At 37.1% G+C, this 27,607-nt stretch overlaps 1 protein-coding gene across 10 annotated transcripts in view; it reads right to left on the bottom strand.

Annotated features, from left to right (window-relative positions):
• LTBP1 (latent transforming growth factor beta binding protein 1) overlaps nucleotides 1-27,607 on the bottom strand; it is a 184,242-nt gene that overhangs the window by 50,720 nt on the left and 105,915 nt on the right. For 4 of the 10 annotated variants that reach the window (XM_088052416.1, XM_088052414.1, XM_005526906.3 and 1 more), the window contains exons 10-20: nucleotides 20,054-20,176; nucleotides 18,856-19,023; nucleotides 15,671-15,904; nucleotides 14,771-14,793; nucleotides 13,667-13,769; nucleotides 12,998-13,096; nucleotides 10,836-10,961; nucleotides 9,594-9,719; nucleotides 8,812-8,934; nucleotides 5,924-6,043; nucleotides 1,681-1,803 (exon numbers count right to left, since the gene is read on the bottom strand). In XM_088052416.1, the coding sequence (XP_087908542.1) occupies nucleotides 1,681-1,803; nucleotides 5,924-6,043; nucleotides 8,812-8,934; nucleotides 9,594-9,719; nucleotides 10,836-10,961; nucleotides 12,998-13,096; nucleotides 13,667-13,769; nucleotides 14,771-14,793; nucleotides 15,671-15,904; nucleotides 18,856-19,023; nucleotides 20,054-20,176 (1,368 nt within the window). The remainder of the gene's footprint in view (nucleotides 1-1,680; nucleotides 1,804-5,923; nucleotides 6,044-8,811; nucleotides 8,935-9,593; nucleotides 9,720-10,835; nucleotides 10,962-12,997; nucleotides 13,097-13,666; nucleotides 13,770-14,770; nucleotides 14,794-15,670; nucleotides 15,905-18,855; nucleotides 19,024-20,053; nucleotides 20,177-27,607) is intronic. The other 6 variants (XM_088052411.1, XM_088052417.1, XM_088052413.1 and 3 more) reach the window with 4 other exon arrangements.

Raw genomic sequence — 27,607 nt, 5'->3', positions numbered from 1 at the left:
AAAACCCACAAAATACTTTCCAGCAGGATCACCACCTTTTAACAGGGTGTGGTTTTCAGATGCACACTGACAGGCTAATCCCCTATTAAGTTGTACGTTAAGGCTCCTTGAAATTCTTGCCTTGTAACAGTATTAATCATCTAACTGTGGGGAGATGTCTCTTTGCTTCCACAACACTGCTAATCCCTCTGTGCTTCAGTTCTCATAAACTGGGGTCACCCTGAGCTTACAGCTGGATTTGAACATCAAACTTGAATTTTCCTATGGAAAATTCCCAAGTATTGGAGGGGACTGACACTTTGAATTCAGAACATAGCACATGCCTTGTTTGAGCTAGGAAGCCTATTTTCCCTCTGTTATTTGTAAAATATTCATTAAGAAGCAGTGGCTAAATTGACATGGTGAGTTCTTGGTCAGTTCTAGTATTTTGGCACAGCTGAATGTCCTTCTCGAAATATACTTCAATTCAAACACGAGAATGTTACTCAATGAGGTTTTTCAGGTCTGTGTTATGGCTGTACAGTCTGACCTCTTCAGTAACGGTTCCTTGCAACCACAGAAGTTTAGAATTTAAGGATCACTGAAATCTGTGGGGCTCCATGAAGCAGCTGGGCATGTGTACGGGTCCTTACTTTAGAAGGGTGCACTTTAAGAAGAACAGTCTGCACATGCCAGCTCAGCTTGGCAAGGGCTCTTTTCCATGAAAGACTCAGAGGAAGCAGTCAAATTTTGTCTACATATTTTCCCCAAGTTCAGTCTGCTGTGTGTCCTGAACAGCACATTTAACTCACTCAAGACACTTAACTTACATTAATGTTTTGTTTCAACCTTTCTGACAAATTTATATGAACGATCGTTTAGTTTTACTGTATTATTTTTAGCACTCAGAAGTCTGAAAGTGTTTGGTGCTGTACAGAGACACTTAGGGAAGGCTGAGGGGAAAGGAAAAAGAAGGAAATCCAACATCTGACAAGAAACATGTAGGTTTCTGTGCACTTCCACAGCCTGAAGACACTGCCTCAGATTTTCACCATTAGGGAAAAGTTTCAAGTACCCTCTAGTTAAGAAGAGGAATATTCATACCTCCTGTACATGCTCTAGATTCTCCCTCAGACTACTTCACTCTAACTTCAGACCAAATTTTGTTCCACTGGAGCAATCCTGATGGGAATTTTAGATATGGAAGAAATGTGGAAACTGACACTTTGGAGGTACAGGTACTGTTACCAGAACTATGATACCAAGCTCTCCTCACTCTCTCTCAGTGTAATGCTGGGAATACAGAAACACCAGCACAGGCAGGGTTAACTGCTCAGTGATAAGTAACACTGCTGGGTTCCAAAGAGGAGCAGCCTAGGTTTTTTGATTCCACTCACCCACATGGTAGAAAAAAAAAAGACAAAGAAAAGCAAAGCAAAAGCCACTGTCCTTAAACCTCCAAAATGCCAAGGATTTTGCAAAAATTCCAGTTTAGCAATATAAATATTACTACATGTTCTTGATTGGCTTTATAACACATGTCAAAATTTACAGTGTGATCATAGAAACCATAAAATGGAATGCATAAAATACACATCCTTACATTTTTGGGGTTTTAGCATCAGTGTTGTACATTTAAAAGCAAAATGCAAAAAAAAAGGTAAGTGCAACTGTATGAATTTTAATCATATTCTTTCTTACCTTCACACTGATCCTTTGATGCAGAGAGTTTGAATCCCTGGGCACAAATACACCTGAAGGATCCCTCTGTATTTTCACAACGTCCATTTGTACAGTGATTGCCATACTGACATTCATTTATATCTGTGAATAGAAAGAAAGTGCAAGAAATTAACTGGGGTACAACCACCTTTCAGTTGAGCTTGGGAATACATTCAAATTACATCATAAGCATGGCTATTATTCCTGAGGAATTTATTTTAATGGGATTTCAGCACTTCATGCAGGTCCCTTTGTAAGGCTACTCTACATGCTCATCAAGGAACTCCACTGGATTATGCAAAATCTCTCTTCCTAGTCACACACTGTCCTTTCTTTAGAAGGTCTCAAAAGCAGCTTTTTTTTCTATAAGCTATCCCACAGACATCTACTTTCATCCTTCTCTGAAAGAAAGGCATTAATTAGATGGGCCACTTGCTTTAGCCAACATGAAAATTGGTGTGTTGCTACTTAACACTAATTTTCAAGAATTTATTTTGAATGCAATTTGTATAAAGCAACAAAGCAAAAAGCAAAGATAAAAATACAATAAGAAACATATTTTGCTATAAATCCAGACAGAATTATTTCTGTATTATAAAATAACAGTTACTAGCTTTCTTCTAGAACTGGTTTTCACTTTAGAAAAAAAAACAAGTTTCATTTTCAAGTTTTATTTCTTTATTTTGGGGTTGCAGTATCAGCATGTGTCTGTTTTATGGAAGAAAGCTGTATTTTTTTAACTTCACCGATGCAGGAAAAGACCTACCCTTCGTTTGTTTTTATATGCCAGAAATCATATTACTCCAAATTATCCTGTCTTTTGCCACCACAAAGCACACAAAACCCATCAGCATAAAAAACTGCTAATTATTTGAGGCACTTGAGCCATTTAGGCAGCTGTAGCACAGGGAGAGCTGGAAGAATAGACATCTTTAAATCATCATCATAAACCTTATTAGCTATTGCGAATACGCGCAGTAACTATTCTCCTCACGTGTGTTCACACACATGGCTCTTTGCAAGCTTCTGTACCACCTGCCTTTGATAAAGCCCATCTTCCCCCAGACACAAATGAAATCACTATTACCATCCATATTCCCAATGACCTACAACTCTCAGCTCCCCACTTCAGCCTCTAGCTCTGTAAATAGATGTCCTGCTGCAGCCTGGCCAAGGAGAAGCCGTGACATCCTTGGAGAGATGACAGCACAGATCCACAGGTGCTGTGTGATGACATTCAGTAGTGTTACTACTTATTCCCTTCTCCAAGGCTTGTTTTGCTCACTACTGTTGCAGAATGTGCTTGCTGTACAAAACACAATCTTTGCTCTCAGTGTACATGATCAATGCTCTAATTGAAGGGATCTGTTCAAACACAGAGAACCCATTTCAAGTACACAAATTTCCAAATGAACAACAGAACAGCTTCTTAGAGATTCACCTTCATCTCCCAGCTGAGAAACCTGGAATACTATTTCTGATTTTTGGATGGGACTCAAAGATCAAGAAACTTCCTCACAAAGCCAGCAGAAAAACCAGGAACACAACTTAAATCTTCTGAGATGAAATCCAGAGTTACAACTGAATCTACTGGTGCTCCCTACAGTAGGGCTAGAGGTATTTGGATTAACTCTGCTTACCTCTGTTAGTTTTGGTATCTTCTAATGGGATCCTTAAAACTGTACAAGTTTTAACTTAGCAACAAGTATTGATAGTTAACCATGCAGCTTCAAAATCCACCCCAGTGAGGTGATCTAGAAAGTTTTGTCAACCTATTTTTTTAATTTGCTCATCAATACACAGAAGTGTGCTCTAGATACATCATGATATATGACTTTATTTGAATATGAAAATGTGCAGAAAGAAAAATGGAATAAAAATTAAAGTGGTTGAAAGTAAACTTAAAAAAGAATTAATTATTTCACATAGTCCCTGTACAACACAAAAGCACAGAGGGACCTGGGACAGCGGCGATTTCAAGACAATGAGGAGGCTGGCTGTGCAGGTGTCCTTTTCCATTTCTTTCAACATTCCCCGAACTGAACATTTCCACCCAAACTCCAATTAAATGTAGTCTACCCAAGCTTGAAGTGAACTGATTGACTTGGCTTAATGAAATAGAAGTGGCTGTGTTCCTGGCTTTAAATCCTGGAAGATTACAATATAAATGACATCAAAGATCTATCTGTAGGATTGTTACACTAGATTTTCAATAGCATAAAGTGCAGGCAGAGGAAAGGACTGAGGTAAAAAAAACCTGAAAACAGCACTATGGAAAACCAGAAGAGCTGCAATTATCTAAACTAACAGGAAAAACAAATGTATTTTTGGAACAATGGATTTAAATACCCTTCACAGATAATGAGAAATATTTTCCTTTTTGGTGTATCTAAACGGTGCCATACTGCAGAACTACAGATCTAAAAAAAATTGTCTGCATTACATTTTCTAAAATATGTATGGCTCCTTTCCAACATGATGTAAGTCTAGGATAAACAAAAAATTGACTGATCACATCACTACTGAAGTGAATAAGAATGTCTAGGCTTAGAACATTTCATAAAACAAAGGAAAAAAGGGAAGCTACATGCAGCAATACAAGGAAAAAAATTATCACTTTAAACCAAGATATATTCGTTCTGAGCAAAGCACTGAATTCTCTCATTTCCCTCCTACTAACCTGGTTAGCAAGAATGAAACTACTGAAAGTTATGCCAGGGAACTTTCAACCAGGCTATTTTCATAAATAGGTACAGAAATAAAGCTTAATATTGGGGAAGAAGGAAAAATAAGGCCAACATTTTGCAAAAAAAAAAAAAAAAAATAATTAAGTAGTTAAATAAGAGAGTTCTAACGGAGTACATATACCACATTCTTTGCAAAGGCACCAGGAACCCAGGCAGGTGGGAAGGAACGAAACAAAGATCAAACCCATTAATTTGTTGTAAACATTTTGTAGCTTGTTACAACTCCATTAAAGTCCATGAAATTACCTGAGAAATACATTCCTCCACAGTAAGTCAAATGATAAGACCAAATCTGCGGCTATAACATGACAGATCTGTTCAGACAGTATGACTTCTTCAGAAAATAGGATAGTTGAAAGTGGTGTAATCTGCACAGCAACATTGGTGGTGAGGTTCTGACAGCCACACCATTGCTTCAGTGCAACTTGGCTCTAATCTTGATCCATAGATCAGCACCCCATTTGCAGCTGGAGCACAGCAGATCCCAGCCACCAGAGCCTTTCAACCAGACACTGCTCTTAGACTGCTTTGTGAACTGAAGAGAATCACAGAACTGGGAGCCATTACAAAATAAGCCATGGAAGTACACTGACAATCTGCCCCATAACAGTAATGCAAAAACCCCCTCTATGTAGGTCATTGTACACCTGCTTAGGTAACATGGTTAGTCCAACAATCACAAATTACAGGGCGTGTGTTACATGGAGTGGGCAGGAATATTCACAACAGAACCTTCACAACTGATGCTAAATTTAAGCTTCTGGTAGTGTCCCAAAAAGTGGCCCTCAACACTGCAAAAGATTATTTCTTTTTGCACAATGGATTAATTTTCTATTTCTTACCTCTATTTCAAATAGCCAAAACTGATTTTGAAAAAAAAAAATAATTAATCTAACATTTGTAAACAAATCAACAAAAGTAAAATGTGAGAAATCTGTCCTAAACACCTAGCCTGAAGTCAGACAAGAGGCTTTAAGATATGCTAATGTTTTGCTAGAAGTACAGATAATTAAGGAGTTTTATTAATATGCTCTGTGAGCAAAGTCCCATATTCTATTGAAAAACCTGTGAGTCACACTGATGTATTAACACTCACTTGTCTTTCCATTTCCAAACAACAGCCTACTAGTATTTCACTGACAATACATCCCCTTTCTGTTCTGTGTTTTCTATTTCAAGTTTCAAGACTTTTGATTTGTAGTTTGTATCATCTGTAGTCCAGATTCAGTGCTCACTTACCTACAGTAAAACAAGATTTCCTCTTACATACTGTGCCTGAGAACATAAAGTCATTTCAAAAATCTCCTATTTCAAAAATACACAATATTTCAAAAGTCTCCTATTTGCAGTTATTCTTGAATTAAACTGGGACCCAGGGCACAGTGCTGTCATCAGATTGTAAGACTGACTGAATATGAAATACAGAACTTGATAACAAGAACAACAACCTGAGGGACAAAGAGTACTAAACATACCATGACACTGTCCATTCCAGCCTCTGAACCCCACTCTGCAAGGAATGCACTGGTAAGAGCCAGGAGCATTAAGGCACTGTGCATCTGGACAGGTAGTTGGAGTCAGGCACTCATCGATGTCTTAAAAAGAGAAGATAAAAGGAAATACTGGTCAAAGCTGTAATAGAACACGGAACAATAATCTGGTTACTCTGCCTCTCCTCCTGTGATACTAAAGCACTTAAAGAGTTGCCTATTTTATCTGCTAGAGACACAGGAAAGAATAAGCTCATACAGATTTGTACCAGCAACAGGGCATCTCTGAGAAATATAGTAGCTCATAATACATGCAACTGAATATGAATTCTCTGTTATACTAAAAATCTTTGGTAGGTCTTCCAGAACATACAGCATATCAGATTCCTGACTACTGCAAGTAAGAGTAACTTTCCTTATGTTATTCCCTTACCATCCTGAAGTGCCTGAGATTCTTTCTGTAGTAAGACTTTGGAAGTTTATTGCATCAACAGAAAAATTTTAACTCTGGATTCCAAAAGAAAAGCACAATTTTCCAATGCTGTCGAGTTATTCAGCATATAAGTGCTATGGGGACTAAAAACATAATTGTGTGAATGAGAGTCAAAGATGCTTACATGGAGTGAGTTAATTTTGTCTGAAAGAAGGCACAAGCCACATGACTGAGGCTGGCAGTTTAGGGTGATACAGGGACTTTCTGCATCAGGCAAGGTCCCAGATTGCTCGTGACAAGAAGAGATAGATCCTGAAAATGCCATGGAACTCATGTTCTGAGCAAGAACAACTTCTTATCCTGCACCAAGGAAACCCATAATACATGCAAAATATGCAATCTAGAGGAGACTGAACACAAAAAAACAACATTCAAAGACAAGTTGCTGTTCAGTGACCAATGATCAGAAGATACTGGAATTAAAACTGTGTACGCAGCCTCCTCGCAGTCTGCTCACATGTGTGAAATCATTTTATAACATGGTATTTAATTACATAATAATTATAATCTTTCCCATTAAATACTTGCTTCATGCAGTGCACAAAACTAATTAAATTGTCAGTCACCTCTAAACTCAGATTCCTAATCACCCATCCTTTTCCTAGCAGTTTTGTCTCCTGCAGTTGGACTATTACTTGAGCACAGATCATAGGGAGGGAACTCACTCCTAGTTTTGAGAACAAGCTCACAGAACTCAAGGAGCTCCCAACAACTCCCTTGATGTAGGCAAATCATAATTTTTCATAGAATCACAATTGTCCACCTTAGAATACTTTCTCATAAAAATACCAACAGAGGCTTCTTCAGCTGCTACAATGCAGACCTGCAAACGTTTCTCATGAAGCTGTTGGAATGATTTTTTTTTTTTACTTAATTAGCAAAGAAAGTTACACTTTCAGTGTAATTTCTTCTCAAGCTGTCTGGACTATGTCTGCCCTCAAAACACAGAACATGAATGATGTACTTGGTACAGAAATTTTCAGTCAAAATAAAGTCTAAATGCTGCAAAACCTAAAAAAAAAAAACACAAGAAGATTCTCTAAGAATACTTCATCCTATGCAATGATGTTCAGCTATGACCACAACACTGTTCTATATAAACAACAGACTCTACAACAACATATATGCTCCCTTTTCATTCTCTTGCCCATGACAGAGCTTGTGTAAGTACAGCTTAAAGGCAGAATGAGTGCAAGTGAACTTTAAGTACTGTGTGCAGCTTGGAGGATTCTTGCGTTTGTTTTTGAACTGTGGAGGGGGTGGAAGGAAGTTTTTTGTGGAATCAAAAATCTGGCAGTAGGGTAATGACATGGTGAAATTATTCCCTGAATGTGTCATTTCCTTGGTTTGAGGGATTTAGTATACGAGGGTTTTCTTCCCCTTAAGCAATCTTAAGTAACTTTCAACAGAGAATTTGGTTTCAGAAATTACATATTGTTAAGTTAAATTATAGAGGACTACCACCACACTATTTAAAACACAAGTTATTAACAAATTTGATGTAGTGTAATAGTCTGATTTCTAACCTAATTGAATCACAGATTCCCTAGTCATAAAGAAGATTTGCAAAGACTAGGTATAAGAGTGTAGTACGAAGCATTGAAATAAATTTTAAAAAATTGGAAGAGGAATCTTATAGCATTGCTCAGAGCAGCAAATATATCCATGGCAGCTTTAAGTTGCTTATTTGCTAGGCAACCTAACATGTCAGCAATTTTACTATGTCCTATGTAACTTAGACTGAGGCATGAACAAAATCATGCTTAAAATTAAATGATTTCTTGGGGTTTTTAGTTCACCATCCAAGGTGAAAATGAAAAAAAAAAAAATATCAGGAAAAAAGGCCAAAATATCACACTGAAAAACAATGTGAAGCTTTGAAGGTCAGATGTGCTAGAATCTCCTGCAATATGAAATATTTGCTTGATATAGATATTAAAAAATCAACCTATCATTTGCAACCAGATATAATATAGGAAAAATTAAAGCTTTTTTTTTTTTTAACAGAAACTTGGCAAGCAGGTAAGGATAAAAATGAAGTTAAACGATTCCATGACATGACATAAAATGGCTGTTCCAAGATGGTTCTGTACACAGTGGAGGAACTCCTTTGCAGCATCTTAAATTTAAATAACAGGAATTGAGTTGAAGTTCCAGACACCCAATAATGACAAAGATCGAAGAGTACTCACAAAGGTTTCTTGTTTGTTTTCTCCAAGATTTGTCCTTTTGCAGCTCAAGCTGCAGTGCTATTCAAGCCTCCCTTGAATAGCAGGGAAGGTTAATAATTCCAAACAGCAGTAGTTTGACGCTGTTTTTGTGCTATCAATAAATGGTAACTTCGCTTCATCATTGCCACTAGTGAAGAGTCCAAACCTACCTTCACATTCCCCTCTCCTGTTCATTTGGTATCCACTATCACAATATTCACATCTGTAGGAGCCAAGAGTGTTTATACAAAAGCCTTCTCCACAAGTGTGCGGTCTTGAACATTCATCAAAATCTGCAGATGACAAAGAGAAGTTAAAAGAAGCTGCTTCACCATAAAAGACATCAATGCTTGCATCTCCTCAAAACTCTGCTTTAACCAAACACTAAGTTAGTTTGGGTTTTTGGAGGTGTTTTCAAGCCACCTCACTGCTTGTAATGAGAGAGAGGGTGAGTTTGAGAAACAGCCAGGGTACAGAAGGTGGCCTGTGAGCACCTGTGGCTGCAAACACAATTGTGTGTTGTTGCATGCATGCAGTGCCCAAGCCAGCACTAACCTAAGGCAGACCACAGCCCCTTCAAGTGTTTCGTGAAGTCTGTGGCTGGTTGCAGATATATTTAAAAATATGGTTTGTTCCAGCTTCTTACCCATTGTAAGATTGTTGAATATTTTACAAAGCAGGTATTTTTACTAAATGGTAGTTTTCCTAAACAATGATGGAACTGAAAAACTTCTTGTTTTTCAACAAACATTTTGTAAAGGAGTATCAGCTACTCAGGGGCTTTCCTCACCACAATAACTAGTGAGAGGCAGTTAAATATACTCCCAGATACCACTCCAGTAGCACTGACATTGAGGAAAAAAAAACTGAAAAGAGGCATTTAAGAGGGATTAGCTATGCTTCTTGAATAATTTTTATGCTTTCATTTTCTATAAAGGAGACTAGTTATTACCAACGCAGTCAGTTCCATCTTCACTGGCCATGAACCCAGCTTGGCAAATACATAGGAAACTTCCTTCTGTATTTTCACAGCGTCCAAGGGAACAGAGATGTGGTGCCTGATTACACTCATTAATATCTACAACAGAAATGAAAACATAAGACTGTAGAATAACATATTTAGTAGTGGTTATTTTTGTGCATTCTAAGCCATGCATTTGAAAAGACTGATCTTGTAATTATTGTATCTGTTAGAAAATGTATATATGTTTTCTCTCAGAGATGCAAAAATAAGCATTAAATAGTTTTGGTTGGAGAAATATGTTCTTACTGGCTTAGACCATAAGAACATTGCACTGGCCTGAAGAACGTGACATGATTACAGTTCAAATCACTACACTGTGTGCAACATGAGCACAAGCTGCAAGCATGGAACATTAATAAAACTTGGATGAAATAAAGGTATTCTAAGTTGCCATTTGGCATAATTTATTTTTCAATACTGTAGTTGCACGTGACAGCATGTGTTAAAGTGTGAAGCTACTGAGCTTCGGTGGCATGAACATTATATAGCATATGATCTGTCAATAAAATACACCCTTTCTGATCCAAGTTACAGAGGAACCAGTATAATCTGAATGAAGAAAAGATACCAATACAGCTGCTTCCAGATCTGAAAGGACCCATTTCTGCTGCCTTATGCTCATCAGAGGCCTCTGCTCCAGAATTTACTGGCTTAAAAGGGGATGAAGACCTCACTTTGCAGATCTCTCACTGTGCTTCTGGGCTGTTTGATAAACTGTCTCTTTCCAGCAGCAGGCTGAAAGGAATGACCTAACAAAATGCCTGCACTTAGTCTGCCTGCAGAGCTGATAGCTGCGTAAATCACTGAGAAACAGGCACAAATTCATTCTTTTTCCAAACAGAAGTGTGTTTCTTCCTAGTAGTCTTTTAGATACCTGATGTACCTGACAGGAGATGGTCTGCCTAGTCACTATTTCTCTCACATCACCCTGGGAAATGTTTTTGTTCTATTTAATTAAATTCACACTCATTTCAGAGCAGCTGAAAGGCTGTATTAGAGACTATCTCACAAATTTTATTTGGCATAAAAAGAAATACCTTGTAGTTTGGAAGCATTCAACAGAGGAAAGAACTCCTGACTGGCTCTGTAGAGATTTCCACTAACCAGATTCTACATTTCAAGCATTTCATAGCATGGTTATTTCAGAGTTTTGAAAGCATCATTTCATACCAATGCACTTCGTCTGCTGATCATTAAGTCTGTACCCCTTGTAGCAGATGCAAGTGTATCCCACAGGCAAATTAACACAGTGTCCTGCTCCACAGATATCAGGATTAACTGTACATTCGTTGATTTCTAAGCAAACAAGGAAAAATTTAATGTTAAACTTACTCATATAGCTCAGTAAGTGCACAATGCTCTGCAATCCAAGCAGAAAGCTCAGGCCTGAAAACAACTGTAAATCAAGTTTGCAACTCCTGAGTTTCTCTAATGGATACCTTATCTGAAAGAATCTAGAAACCATCTGGGCTTTTCCTAGTGACATGATCTTATGTCCCATCCAGGATCTATAAATCAGTACATAACTTTTAAAGTACAATGAAGATAAGATCATATAAAATAAAAAAATATATGGCTCTACCTTTGCATAGCACATTAAGAAAATAGCTGTAGTGAGTTTCTGATTACAGTGGGTGATCTGATTTACAGAATACTCATCTATTAATGGCTTGGATGTATTTTATAAGATAAGGAGATTCAGATATGAGGAGCATTGGATGCTAAATCCTTACAGTAGTTTTAGAAATTCCCGAAGTATATGCACTACTGCAGAAAATACTAATGACTGTATTTCATTATACAGTTGCAACAAAGTGAGGTTATACTGCAGTCTGAAGTTGTAATTCCTGAAAAAGAAATTAACTGTAAAGAAAAGCTGTTTATCTAGACTGTTTAGAAACAGGTCACATTTAAATTTAACTAAATTTTCAAGTACAGAAATAAGGCACTGAAAAGCTTCTCAACTTGAACTGCATTCAGTTTGTAAATCCTGTTTAGGATTTTCTCCTACAAATCTTACTGCACTTGTACTTTATTATCTCTGAACAACATACTGATTTATAGCACACAGCAATTTCTAGTTCTCTTAATTTTCCTGAGGAAATAAAAAACAGAACATGGAAAACTATTTTTCTTTTTACTTTTTCTTTTTACATGGAAAACATTTTCTTTTTACTAACTGATGTGAGTTCCCAGCAAGGTAACTTTCTCATCCTGTAAGGAAGCTGGGAGCTGGCAGGCAGAAGGGGCACAGTCACAGAAGAACTGACTTCCAGGTCTAGTTTGATGACCACAACTATTTGAACCTTCCTATGGATTTGATGAACTGTAATTACAGCAAACTGAAGGCAGCAGTTGAATGTCTACAGAAAGACAGGATACTTTCTCTAGTCTTACAGTACACTCAGGGGGATTTAACTGCAGACAGAATTGTACAAACTGAGTGATTTAGACCCTGCGTGCATTGTATGAACTCAAAATTACATTCCTGCATAAAGGAAAGCCATTTTGAAGAGTTCATTTTTTTATTAAAGTATGTAAAATTTCTCCCTCTGAATGGAAACCAGGAAACCTCTTTGTAGGCTTAAATATCTCTATCATATACAAGAATGCATCTTACAGTATGTACCAGGATATTGCAATCACTTCAAAGCCTGTGCTCATTCTAACCAATGTGATATTGTAATGCTCTCATGTATACAAATATGGTACATTCACCTTTTTGTTTCTAAATGTATAGCAAAAGAAATTGTAATGTCTTTTCCACATAGCTGTCATTTAGACAAATTTCAGCTATGGCAGGTGCATTACTTGCATTTCTGTTATTTTCACTTGATGCATAGACGTAGATGAGGCAACATTAATACATAAAAAAAGGATGAAGCACAAACAGTAACAGCTTCTTTCTGTAGAACACTCTGATCTACATCTCTTGAAGTCTGCATCCCTCCAATGAACATCATCATGCATAGTTCATGAGCACACAGGTAGACTATCTAACAACCTGACTTGTATTCAAGAAGTATTCAGTTGTGGACTTCCCCTGCACATCTGCAAAGAGTCCAGGACTGAATCTGAGGTGGATTATTAATTTTATCTTCTATCCTTTACTTGTGTATACAAAAACAGCAGGTACATCCTGGAAGGCCCTGGTCCTGGCTCTCTTGATAGTAGTTTCATTGTTGTGCTGTTCTGCACTTTCTCCAGAATATTCTTTCTGTTCTACAATCACATTCTCTTCATTACGGCAATTCAGCAACAGCACAGAACAACAGCGTCAGGAACTCAGTCATTTCTTAATTTACTGTAGTTCTAAAAGAGAAGTACAATACCTGTAACTTGAGTAGGTGCAATAACTTGACTTGCACTTGATGTAGAGACTTCGGGAGCAACTTCAACAGGCAAAGGAGGGGATGTTTTCTCAATCACTACTGTGTGACATGGAATGGAAATCAATCACATCCAAAAAACCCACCTTAAATCATTCAAAAAACTCAACCCTTAAAGAATTCACACATGATACTGAATAAGATAGGCACTATGGAGATTGTAATTTGTTTATTCTGCTTTGACCTACAGTAGAAAATGACCTGTGTAATTTGGGTTTTCATCTTTCTACTGCTTGTGAAAAAAAACACTGAGGTGCTAAAGAAAGCAAAGAGTTGTAAAATTTTGCAGCAAAAGTTATGCACAAATCTGCAAAGAGCTACCCAAACAGTTTCCTCTTGAAAGGAGTCCAAGGCTTCACCTCTGCCAACATTAAAATTCTTATGCACATAATCCAGGATATCACTACTTCTTAAAGTATGTCTTTATCTCCTAAACAAGTCACCAAACCAGTGCCAACCTCTCAATGCCTCCCACTTCTGCTTCCATTACTTTTTCTTTGATCATGGAGAAATTGCTTTTTTTCATTAACCTCTGCTAGAATTGCTACTTTCCCATTCTTTTAAGAATCGTAAGTACTCTCTCATACTGCAAGAAAAGATAAAGTAAGTTACCTGGAAACTGTGGATGCAGGTTAATTGTTGAAATTCCAGGAGAAAGCTGGGGCTGCCCAGGCTCTAGATAAGGCTGCTTTTCTTGATCAATGGAAGCCAATTCCTAGAAGAAATATTAAAAAAAAACATTCTGAAAACATTCCCTTAATTCATAGCTACCCACAAACTCCTGGCTTGAGACACTGCTAACATTCTCACATGAGTGGCTTCTGATAGCAGATCATTAATCACCACCAATTTAAACATGAATGAACATGGAATACTATGTTTATACAATGACATACAATTTAACATTGATTTTACTTGAAGCAGTTATTTCCTGGAGCTTCTAATTGTATCTTTGGCTTTGTTCCTCCAAAATTCTCCCATTCTCTGGTCTTTAATTGCTCACAAATACCATTTGAATGCAGTTCAGCATCACACAGAAGTATACAACCACATCTAGGTGTCTGACAACCGTGAAAGGCTCCTTCTTAGCTATTGAACCCATCATCTTATTTTCATAGAAAAGTTTCATGCTTGTATGTCCGTAGGAAAATGAAGTGGAGCACAGCTGCAATTATTCACAACAAATTCCATTACCTCCAGCACAGAAAACCTGAAACCTCCAGAATGGGGGACTTCACACAGATACACACTTGCTCCCCTCCAATGAATAGGAGACACCCTAAACAAACTGTGAAATTTACTTAGGCACTAGTACCAGCCTCATAAACAGGTGTCACAAATGTTTCTCAAAGCTTCATAATGTTTCTCTCTGATTTATTTCCACTAGCAGTTACTATCTGTGTCTCTTCTTTATACTCTCCACATTTTTCAGTACCTCCTTAAAATACAGTCTCCAGAATGGAATAGAAGCAATATATACCAGACCCTCCAATTAATGCCTCTAAGAGAGGTTAAAGTAATCTCTTTCCTGTACCTCACTACCTGTCTGTTGTTGTATACAGTAACAACACCAGCTCTTTTTGCCTCAGGATTTGAACAGTAAATCCACAGGGACGTGTTTGTTCATCATATATTCTGAATCCTTTCAGTTATCTGTATCCAATCTCATACACTGGTCTGCATTCTAACCCCTAGATAAACTACATCATGCTTTACCTGATCAGGAGCTGCAGTTGCCACTAAAACCAGAAAAAAAAAAAAGAAAATTAATCAGTTTTAACAAAACATTTTATTAAATATGTTATCACATTTGAAAGTGATTGTCGCAAAAAATTCAGGCTCAAACCTCATTCCAAAATAGTGCAAACATGAAATCATGTTCCTGAAGCAAGTGTAAAAACTAACCTGAAACCAAAATAGGATTCTATACACTGTCTAATGTCTATTTACTCAGTATTCAGCTGCTTTGTAGGGTTCTCAATTGTTTACCTGCTTCCTGAGAAACAATTTGACAAACTCACAGATTATTAACCCACTGATGAAACCTTTCCAATTCCTTCCAAGGTATATCAAGATCTGTAAATATTTTAAAGATAAATTAATGTCATAACGATATATAGCTTACCACTAACAAATTTGCATGGATTTACTGAAAAAAAACACCAAAAATACAGTTTTAAAATTTGTCTTTTCTTTAGACAACCAAGAGTGGTTTGGGGTGTCTTCCTCTACAAACACGACCTTTTTTCTGGGAAGGAGTTGTAGGAATTTCATCTAAGTTCTTATTTTCCATTGCAGCTTTCCTTTTTAGAATTCATAAATATAATTTTTTTTTTAAATCTTACAACAAATATGTACTATTTCTGATAACAAAAATTATTGAGATTAAAGCAGTCTCTCTCTCTCTCTCTCCACGGTCTCAGCATCTGGTAGGACCTACCCACAACCTGTGAGCAGTAAATCTCGTGATGCAACACACTGGGCAGCGTGGCATGCTCTGCTGTGGGGAGTGGTGCCTCTCAGCCCTGCACTCAGTCCGCAGCTACCGTGCAAAGAAACAAACCATGGAAGACACATGCACAGAAATAGAGAAAGACTAAATTTTCCCACTCTCACCTTCTTGTACAGCCATCTCAGTCTCACTTTTCTGTGAGAAGGTCAGTGCCTCCACTGGCTCTTCCTTTGCTGGGAGAGGTGGAGGAGAAGTACCTTTAGCAACAGGTTGAGTAATCGGGGTCTTGCCAATGGCAGGTGGCTGTACTCTAACTGCAGGGTGATGATATAGCTTGTTTCTGTGAGGGCCAGAAACCGTATAACCCATTCCACCAGGGCAGATTTCCTTAAAAGCAGCTAGATTTGGGATGGGAAAATATTCCTTTTAGGAGTCTAAAAGTGCAATATGTTGACATAGTGGAAAATATATGACTACCACTAAGAAATTTCATCTCATATTGTATAAACATTTTTATAAAAAACTTCCTAAAGAGAAGCTATGCATTGCATGCTAATATGACTGAGCATTCTCCCAAAAAGCATGTTCTGGTTGTTTTTTTCCCAGGATGCCTCCAGTTTACCATTTTTCTTCAGTTATGCTTATTTGTCAAGATATCAAGATTGTTTTTTTTAGTTAATCCCCTTCAAACAGTGTATCTTTTCTAAGTATTAATTTATATATGTAAATAGTCTTTATCATCTCTACTGCATAATGAATTAAGACGACTACTGCTATGATTTTCTTTTTTGTAGAAATCTAAGGGGAAAAAGCTCACCAGCCCCATACTAGAGGAGCAGAACACTATCGACCAGTAACAACACTGATCCACAGAATTCCACCTGACTACTTTAGAGGCCTCATACCAGTCCAGATCCAAACTCCACTGAATTGAAAAAGGCTGGCTAAAAACAAGATGGGGCTCATAAGAAGCCAAATCACTACTGGAAGACAGGGGAAATAACCGCATTTATAAAGCTGCTACAGAAAATATTAGAGTCAGGCAACAGCACTTGCTCCACCTCTACAGGTGCTCTATATAAGCATCATGTTTTGCAGTTCTACTGGAAGAGTACAGTGAGAAAGAAATACAAGTCAGTCTTCCTCCTCATCAAAGAGAATAGTTATGCTCCTGTCAGGGTCAGGGAGACATTCAGGAGTCTTGAGAGGGCAGCGCTTCATTGTCCTTATTGCTCTAGGTAAAGCCATGTTGGGATGAAACAAAAAAGATTTAGTCTCATGTGTGGGAATTCTTATGGCTGCCTGAGGGATGTGCCAAGTGGGGCTTGGTAAGTTCACAAATTCTGCTTTGAATGCATCAGGGTTTTAAAACGAATTAGCACCTAAAATAAAAGCACAAAGTACTAGCTAGAAGCACTCCACAGATACGTTAAACTATACATTAATCACAGTATGCATTAACTGCACAATGTGTTCTGAGGGTATCTTAGTAATCTTAGTAATAGAAAATATTAAATTGATATTTAACTAAAGTAATTAAATTGAGTGGATTCAGAATAAGGAAGTACGTTTTTGCTGGGACATCGAATACAAAAATTTGCCATAAAAACACCCAGCTGAGGGTGGGAATTCTGGTCAAAGGAGTGAGACAGAAAACTTGATGCCTGTCCCTTCAGATGCATACTTGTATTAGGATTGTAGGAAATCCTGCCTCAGGTCATATTCTCTCAAATGAAAAAGGGAAATGTGAGACTTGTTCTACCACAGCTCTGATAAGAGCTCTCAACACCTGGGCATACATATCTGGTCTCTCAGTGTCTCTTTAGGAGATGATTTACTTTGTACGAATATTTTAGAAGCTTTTTATTTTAGTGGCTTTTATACTAACATGGGATGCTGCTGTAAATACATTACCCCATTCTGGAGTATCCCACTTTCACACATTTTTCACAGAAAACTCTGAAACATTATCAATTTAACCTGTTACAGAAAGGAACATGTTTTTAAATCATGCAAGTAGTCACTGAATGGGAAAGGCTCATCAGAATTTTCTACTAACAGATTTTTCTCTAAAGTCTTTTAATTAAGAAAAAAAATCACTAAAATAACCAATTCCAAATGATACTTGATGTATTTTTTGTGACCAGAGAGCAGGCAACATAAGGATGTGTTCTGCACTCCACTATACACACTATTTGGCATAAGGTCTCGTGTAATATTCTCACAGATGTAAAACACCTGCACTTAAATTGCAAGTCATCTCACGAGAATATAACTTTCTCCATTAAAAAAACCCCATAGAAATATTATTTATCCAAAAGTGAACTGGAGTTTTAAAATCCTGACCAATGATCTAGTGACCCAATGGTCATGCAGGAAACAGTGGCTTTAAAAATCCATTGAAATGCTTAAAACTGTTGGTCACTTTCATTTCTGTAAGTCAAACTTAGAAAATAAGCAATCTGCTGCTCTCATCATATCTCTGATAGTAGCTGTGGATTTCCCAAAGCAGCTAGCTGGTTTGAAAATGTAAACCTCTATAAAATATGTCAGAGAAATACATGAACTGCGTCATGACAGTGACGCCTGCAGCAGCTTCAAGTAAGTACAGTGGATTGTCACTACAAATACCTGGGCTAAAATACTCAAGAGACTGGACATCCTGTATATTACAACAAGCAATGACAGTTTTAAAACAGATTAATTTGACCCTACATTTGGGAAACAAGATAATATTAAACTGATTTTGATTGAAGACTCCATGGGCGTTTAAGTTTTAAGCAACATCAGGGAATAAAAAGTACCTGAAAACAGCGATCGGTATCTGTAATATGTGTTATCTTAATCTACAACCAGCCAAAGCAAGAGTGGTGACCAAACAAGCTGGTATTTTTGAAGTCCCGATATATTTAAGTAACACCAGAACTCCAAGGGAACACTGATAATACAAGAGAGCTTTATGTATCAAGTAAGGAATTGTTTAAGTGAAAAATGGCATGGAAAGTTTAACTACTAGTTTACTGTTAAGAAAGCAATTCTTTCCTTAGCACATTCCTCAGAATAGGTGGTAAAGAGATGAAGGAAGGTGAGAAAGCAGAGATACTAACATACTTATCCTACTAACTGCAATACAAACTACATCTCACATTGTTCTGCAACCAAATTCTCACAAGCTGCCATCATTTCACCAGAGCCTTTTTAACAGCTGAAGAGTATTAAATACAATTTGGGTTACCTTTCCTGTATCTATAGTATGTACCGTGGCAGTGGTTTGTTTGTTTTTTAAAGCATGCACAACAAGTTAGGGGGCAGTGTGCAAGAGCTTGTGTTTTTAGTAGGAAGTTCTTACCTGTTCCTGGGAGTGGACACTTCTCACAGTGTGGGCCCCAGGCTTTGCCAACACTGCAACAGCAAAGCTGCTTGCTGAGCTGAACAGAAAGAGGATGCATGCATTGCTTTCCTGCACTAACAAACCGGTAGCAAGGGCCTTTCTCTTCAGCAACTACAGGGTTATCAGCTGCAATGAAAGTGGAAGAGAGGATGGTACCGTTCACGTGAAAAGCAAAACAGAGAAACACCACCAGATTTCCGACACCACTTATACAGATTAATATTCTGTCTGCAGAAGTTTTATTTCAAACACCTCTCTCAGATGAGAATCACATTAATAAAAATCTTATTTTGCATCAAACACTCCTTAAGAATTCCAACTTACCCTGGATTAGGTAAGGATTAAGATTAGGACCAGGATAAGATGTATTTCAAAGAAAAACAACAACAAAAAAAAGTAAATTCAAAACCAGCAGTTGCCATGCTACCACAATGAAGAGTGAGAACCTCTCTCATTTGTACACACTTGTACACAGCTGCTGAAGATCAGTCACTGGCACTACACAGTTGTGCCAAGCTATAAAGCCAAAGGAACATTCATCTACAACACAGGCCACGCCAATAAGACTGCAAAAGCATGAAGTATCATATATGACACTGATTTTTCATAAAACAGACAATTAGGTATTTACATTTTGTTATGCTTGTAATGTGGAAGAGCCAAAGGCCGTAAGATATGATTAGTATGAAGTAACAGAAAGCTAAGACCCATCCAGCTTTCTAACTGATGCATCCACATTAACATCAAGTTAACAGTCCTGGGTAACATGTTCACATAACTCAAAAAATAGAAAGACTAACTAATTTTCAACATGACATGTAAAAAAAAAAAAAAAGAAAACTCCAGGCTACTGAAAAAGACTGAATGTACATGGGGGCTGAAGACGGCCTTGAAGATTTAGTGACAAGAAAATGAGGAACAGATAGCAAGGATCCTGGGCAGCCATGCGTGGAGACCAAGGTTTCCAGGACAAAGAAACAGAAAAGAAGCAAGAGCAGCAAGAGACTGACTAAATAAAGTGAATAAACTGAAAATATGAATTGGGGACAGAAAAACAAAATTGACAGTTTAGAACAGTTGGGCCCAGTCAAACAAATCTTCATCTGAAATGTAACTAAGTATCTAATTTGGTAATTTGATTAGCAGTATTACTTACGAATGCATCTCGAGAGGGTAGGATCTGGCACAAATCCCATTTTGCAGGTACATCTGTAGCTGCCCATGGTATTCAAGCACTCACCATTAGGGCATACTCCCTGTAACTGACACTCATTGATATCTGTGGGAAAATTGAAAAAAAATCAGATGCTGAAACATATATTAATAATTCTCTTTCTTCAGAAGTTCTCTCATTTTTTTTTTTAAATATATGAAGGATAACTGTTACAAGCTAACACTCTTATCAACACTTTTTCCCATACTGACATGTGATTTATGACCTTTACAAACATTGCTGAGAACATAACAGAAACACAATTATATTTATACATCATTCTTAAGTACTCTGAATTAGAAAAACAAATACACTTTGATTGGCTCAGCTTATCAACCCTTCTTTTCCTGACTAGATGATTGCTTGCACAGCTCAACACAGCTCTCAAGAACATCCACAGAGACAAGTTTCAACCAATGTAGTTTATCTAGACAATTCTTTCTTAATTTTTCTCCATAAATTTGGCTACCTGTCCCATGACACAAGAGCATACAGTACAGCAGACTCTGGCAGCTGCCATATCAGCCACATTTTTTTTTCCAAATACTCAGTGCTGAGCTTATCCCTCAGCTCTTCCAGTGTGATACCTAATACAGTATCTTGACACCACCTGGATAAACTTCACTCCTATGCACTTAGCTGCGTGTGACAAGGAGTAGTAATTTATATCCTAGAACGCTGGATGAAATGTGATGGAAACCACATGAGTTACAAAGGATCAGCTCTGCCTCAAAGGAATTTTCAAGTGAAATTCCCAGACTACATGACTTTCTGACCTCAGAGGGAGTGGACTATTTAAAAATGAGAATGGTATAAGAAAAGAGCAGAAAAAACAGCTGAAATATTTTTGTACAGCAGTCTACTTTTTGTCCCACCCACTGTTTAAGCAGGATGACACCCCATATAAGAACAGAAGCATCTTATTTAAGGATTGCATTAATACAGAATATTTATCAAGCTCAACATTTTTGGATGCACTTGAATTTTACCAGTTTCTCAAGTTTCTTCGTCAGACTAAGTTCTTTCTTTCACGCAAATACACAAATTATACACACACTTATGCACAAAATCCACATACAGATTTTGGAGGAAGTGGAAAAACATAGGAGAAATTGATACACATAAGATAATTTCTCTACTTTCCAACATTGTAGTACCCAGACATTTTTAAACTACTTTCTCCCTTTCCAAATTCTCAGTATATATTTTTCTTTACAGGAAAATTAACATATGTGACTGAGTGAAAATGGAAGATATCTGCCAAGTGACATACATAATCACTTTTCTGATTACTTTTTCTGGAATTAGAATTAGCAGAAATGCTTTGTCTAATGAAAACAGCATTTAAGTTTTACATCACCAAAGAAGACAGCTTATTTATAATAATGACAATTTGACTTGGATTTTATATTTATTTTCAATAAAAAGACTAAATCTCTTGTTCGTTAACCATTAAAATACATTTCTATTTAGTTTGATGTCAGCATAAAATCGATGGCACTTTTTCTTTCTATCTAGGAGAATAATTCTACCCTTCTACATGTTTTTAAGGAAGGTAAGTAATTACATGGCTAAACATCGCTGCATTTGAATTTTGAATGTTAAAAATTATTAATGATGCATTCTTCACTTATCAGATGACAATTTTACTCATTTGCATCCACCTTCATTTTAAGGAATGTTAAAAATCTATATATGAAGAAACTTTATTAATTAAATATCAGAAATATCAATGTTTCAAGGCATTATTTACTAGAGTGGCTGATTTTTGGATACATGGGATCTTCCTATAATTCATGAATACACAGTCATCCTTCTTACCAAATGATTCAAACCATTCTGCAGAAAACATTCACGAATGCTGTCATTATTGCCTCCATATTCAATCTCTTTACAGATGAATGTTCTTGTATGTCTTGTACTAAAAACATAATTCCCCATTCACATGAGCTACATTTAAGTACCACCTTATATATACATGTAAATACTAACTAGCATTCCTTCTGGAGTTCCTGGTAAAGATATTCCTCTTGCTAAATTTGCCCAATTTTTAAAAGTTAACTTCATTGGGCATGTTCCAGTGCCTCAGCATAACTTAATTACACTGTTTTTTAATGCCTCTTTTCCTGGTCATGTCTACTCAATGAGCTCATAGAATTACTGATGCTCCATGCTGAATTACACAAGCTTGTCTAGGGATTCCACAGAAACAAGCCAGAAGCTGATAAAAAAACCCTCAAAACAACCAACCCTCAAATTTTCAAAAGAAACATACATACACATAGGAATAGTGTTTATTTAACAACTTGAGGAGACAAAAAAAAAAATCCTCCCAGATTTACTACCTACTTCACCTCTCATTTCAGACTGTGGTAAAAGGCCACTGATCCAAAATGTTTCCTACCACCTGCCAGCCTGCCCAGCTGTGCAAATTGCATTGGAATCAACTTGTTCAGGCAGCTGAAAAGGAAATCTGATTCAAGATTAGCAGACTTCTTTTTTTCTTAGCCCTCTATTTCTTGTATGTAAATATGTATGTGTATATATATAAGATGTATATATATGGACATAAAAATATTTCAATTTTACATTAGTATAGGAATAGGATTTCCATGGCTCCATTTTAAAAATTAGAGAAAAATGTCTGACTACTGTAGAGGAGTAGTTTGATCAGAAGCCTTCATCAACACAGAGGAAGTACTAAGGGGTTAGGTAGCAGTGCTATAAAACCACACATATGCAAATAAAACTTTCCAAAGACCAACTCAGTATAGACTTTCAGTTTTTGAGAAAAGCAGATTAATGAAGTTCCATTGCTAAACAGCCTCTGTACCAGCGATACAGAAAAAATAGAATTTAAACAAGGAGATATTCCACACAGCACCTCATATGGTTCCATAAAGAACTCTCACAGACAGAACTGTCATTTATAATTTATACAGAACTGGTAAATAAAGCACTGGTTTTTTAACATTTGGTGTTTGATTTTATGAACGACCTGACCTTTTCTCAATGGTAAAAAATGGGTTTAACCTCACTGGCATGAAAGCAGCATTGTCAATTCTACACTGACTGACAGTCTGACCCTTTGCTGTTACCCTTTAGTATTATCCATGCCAAATACAGGGAATGGGTCCTTGGCACACTGTGTCCCTAGATTTGTTAGTCCATCCCCATGAAAGTCTGGCTCATCCTTACAATCAGCTGAGATGGCAGTGGAAGCCACAGTGACCCTGTTGGTGACTCTGCTCTCACAAGTTCACCCAAATACAGAGAAGCTTTGCCACAACCAGTCTTGACTGTGATGCTGCAGCACTGTAGAGATGATTCTGCTGTGTCTCAGCTCCTCCTATACCCTTTTCTAAGCACAGCTTGATTTATGGTAAGGTCAGCCACCACGCTTTCCAGAGCCACCACCGTGCTCCCAGCTTCAAATAACCCAGACACGGTAACCAAACTGCTGCTAATCTATCCCACTGAGGAGAATTTAAAACAGGCTCTCTTAACAGAAGTTGCTGTTTGATACCTTCCCACACATTTTTATAGGTCTTCTGGGTGTCAGGTCAGCCTGCTCTCAGAAAATGCAATGTGTTAATGACTCACTGCCACTGAAATTCCTGGTGAAAAAAGCAAGCTCTAACAGCCATTTTCTAACTGCATCCCTGTCTGCTCACGTGGAGAATATGACTGTGAACACAGCACTATCTTCGTGACTTAAAAAAAACCAACAAGAAGAAAAAAAACAGCCCTCAAAACCAGCAAAGCAGGAAGGTGGGAACAATGTAAGATGGTGTACATTTAAACAATGAGCACACAGTACCATTGAACTTGTTATAAGACATGATAATTATATAGTTTTAATAAGTCCAAAAATGGATTCATCTTCAAAGAATTTTACATCCATTATTAGAAGGTAAAAGATGGAAATTAATGTATAAGTCAGATAACAAAAAGAAAATTTACTTTGCTCGTGCTTTTTTCTGCTTGCTTTCTATGAATGTTCATAAAGAAATTTTATATGGATTTTTGTCCAGGCAATCATCAAGGTTTCATATTAGAAATATCCCAAAAGACTTTACCAGACTCTTGGTCTACATATATTTAACACAATCAGATGAACTGTTTTTACTCATGACAACACACAGACATTTGCATGGGCTGAGTATCACAATACTAAACTAAATTTTGTTCAGTCTAAGTGCAGGCAACAGTTAATATCACCTATTTGCTTCTATTAACTGTGATTTAGAGGACTGAATACTCCGTAAAAAATAAAAAAATGCAGGAAGCCTCCGAAAAACAACCTGACCCTTATCTGTTACTCTTCTCTAAACAGTTCTTGCTTGTCTAAAGATCAAAACCCCCAGTGATTGCTCAACATCTCCACCTGTGTTTCCTCAAGTACGGATTTACTTGTTGAGCTCTCTTACACTGCACACTGGGGAATTGTGACAACTGGAAAAGAAATGCTTCAATAAGAACTTTCTGTCCTAAGGTACTTAAGTTTCAGTGACAAACATTTTCACACCCAATGGAAGGTTTCCCTCTTGCTGATGTGGAGGTATTTATGTACAGAAAAGTACAATGCAGCAGAATCTCCTTCTCAACTGAGTGACAATGCACAGAACTCTGTGCTGGAGGGGAGGACACGCTGCAGAAGGGCTTAACTTCCAACATTCTGCTTGCGTTCTCCAATTCTACACTGGTTTTTAAATTAGATTAAAACAGTGTTTGTGACTGCATTAGCTGCTATTCAACAGTACTTTGGTTCTTTACTGGAAACCTACAAGCAACTTCTCTCACATTTCCTTGAGCAATGTAATACCTAATTCAATCACATCCAGGAAGTGAATCATTTCAGCTTTATTCCAGGATTAATGACATTTAACGCAGCCTGAGTATCCTTTATCCAAGAATAACAAACCGTGCTAAGTGTAAACATCCAATCCTAGGAAAAATTCCTGTGCCTGCTTAAAACGAGATCTGTACCTGTCACTTACTGTTGAAAGCATATGCTTTGCTTTACTGTAAAACATGCCAAGTTATTTACTACATCATAAAGCTCCTTTAATTTCCCCTTTTATTGAAATACCTTACTAGATACTTCAGCAAGCAAATATGGATGTGCCTCACAGCCTGCTTCTGTTCTACACATGAACAGGCCAACACAACCTGAAGGTGACGGCTGCTACAGCCAAGCAAAGTGGTGCAGAAGGACTAGAGATCAGCAGAGAGCTGCTCTGCTACAGAGCACCCTACAAAAGCTGATGGCTGGAGTATCAGCTCCCTTTGGCAGCTCCCAGCTGTAAGGCTGTTTAGGAAGAGAAGTTCACTGTCTTTTGGCTGTGCTAACCATTACAAGAGCTTCTCAGACCATCCAGGCCCAGCTGGCTTAATGCAGAAATGCTGAGGTGGTGTACAGCTGTCTTCTCTGCCTTCAGCCCAGTAAGTCATTCGGACACAAGCAGCAAGTCCACTGCCCACCCTCCTCGGATAGTGAGCAATGCCCATATTTGGTCACAGACATGCAGGAATTTGAAACATTCCTGTAAAATTAAATTCATTCTTTCATTTCCAGCCTTAGCACATTGAATTTATGCTCATCAAAATCGTCACTGCTTGGAAATTTTAACCACATTTAAGTACTGTCTTAAGATTCTACAACCAAACATATATGTTTACTACTGTGTGCTGCAACCTTCTGTCATTACCTTATTTAAATCTATCTATTCATTTCAAGGAAAACATTTTTACTCAAGAAAATGAAAAAGGAGAAAAGCAGTCTATGAAATCAAAAAGGTCAGCCATTACTTTAAGCATTTTAAACAATGCAAAGAAAAATAGCCTTTGTTTTTTGAAGGAAACCACTGCTACTTCTGATGTAAATAATGCAGTCAAATTTCTTTTCAGGAGCACTGATAGCTCGGAAAACACCAAGTTCCACTATCAAAACAGGACTGGGATTTGATTTTATTACTATATTATGCTGAAGTAACTGAAAAAGGCATTTAAAATTTTCATAAACAAGGCTGAAGAATGTTAAGTGATTTAGTATGAATTAAAAAAAAAAAATCCCTCTTTTGAAATAATAGATCTCACTGGTATAATTGAGTTTGCTACATTACAAATTTGGTAGGCGATTTTTGATTACATTAATTAATATGACTCAAAAAACAATGAACAAGTCTGATTTTCAAAGTCATATTACATGCCCTAGAAGAAAACAACAAATAATTTCACAATTTTTAATACAACACATAACAAGGCATAAAAACCAAAATATGCAACTGCTTTCAGCTAAGACAGTCATGATATCCAAAAAGTTATTATAAAATTTGGATCAAGAATAGAAACTTCTAGAAGCAGGGATTTCTAGTCAGACCACCACAGCCCTGGTAACTTCACTGAACTTTACAAGAATAAACTTGTGGCAAAAAAAGTACTGCAGCCCATCTCACCTCCTCTGTCCCAAGTGGCTGGTGCTGGAGGACACAAGCAATCTCAATAGCTGATTACAGGCCTAAGCACTGTGGAAAGATAAATTTCTGAAGGTGGACTTGCACAGTTAGCTCAGAAATCCTATCTGTATGTTTATCAAAAACTGACTCTTTGAATTACTAAGTAATAAAACCAAATGGAAAATATTTGTCCACTTCTGATGCAAAGAGAACAACTTGCCTTTTAATAAGACCCATGTGCCCTTAAAACACTCTGCTGCATTTAAGCAAAGAAAGCTGTCTAGATCAATTATATACTAATTAGAATTTGCCAAAGTATTTAATTAAATATGAGCTGGTGGTCAGTCATTATATGTTATTTAGTATTATCTGCCTGCTAAACATTCTCATGCTGTAAGTGCTTTAATATGCATAATAAATCATGCTGTAAATTTAGACAATAATAGACAACAATAATTTATGTCAATTGTGAAAATTTGATATGTTCTGGTAAATTACATACTAGGCTTCACTGCAGGTGCCATCTGACTGATTGATCTCCAAACTGACTCAATATACAGACATCAGTTTTTATTCTCTTTATGAAAATCAATGACAATCAATTACTTATTATCACTACAGAAAACACTGTTCCAGCTGTTTCTACTATAGCTACATTAACCACTATTAATATCCTCTCAGAAAAATACAATATCCAAATTTTACTGCCTCCACTGTAGTTGACTGTTGCAATAATAACTTGATCAGTGAGAATGAGAGGTAAAAGAAACAAAAAACAAGGCTTTGTTGCTAAATAAACTATTGCAATGTTGTTTTTTTTAAATTACAGAAAAAACAGTTGCTTATTCTAAGAAATGACCCACTGATTTCTGTGAGCTAGCAGGATAGCAGCAGAAGAAATCAGTCCAACTCATTTTGTGCTTTTGCGTGGAATTTACTGGAATGCAAGTTTGCAGAGCCACACTTCTCAAACACATAATCAGTGTCCAAACAGCAACCCAGCCCAGTTTCTGGAGATATATTTATTTCTCACTATGAT

This window comes from Pseudopodoces humilis, chromosome 3 (assembly GCF_049639895.1).
Source record: "Pseudopodoces humilis isolate 2021_Gansu_Grassland_sample_001 chromosome 3, ASM4963989v1, whole genome shotgun sequence".
NCBI lineage: Eukaryota > Metazoa > Chordata > Aves > Passeriformes > Paridae > Pseudopodoces > Pseudopodoces humilis.
This window is presented reverse-complemented; position numbering and strand designations above follow the sequence as displayed.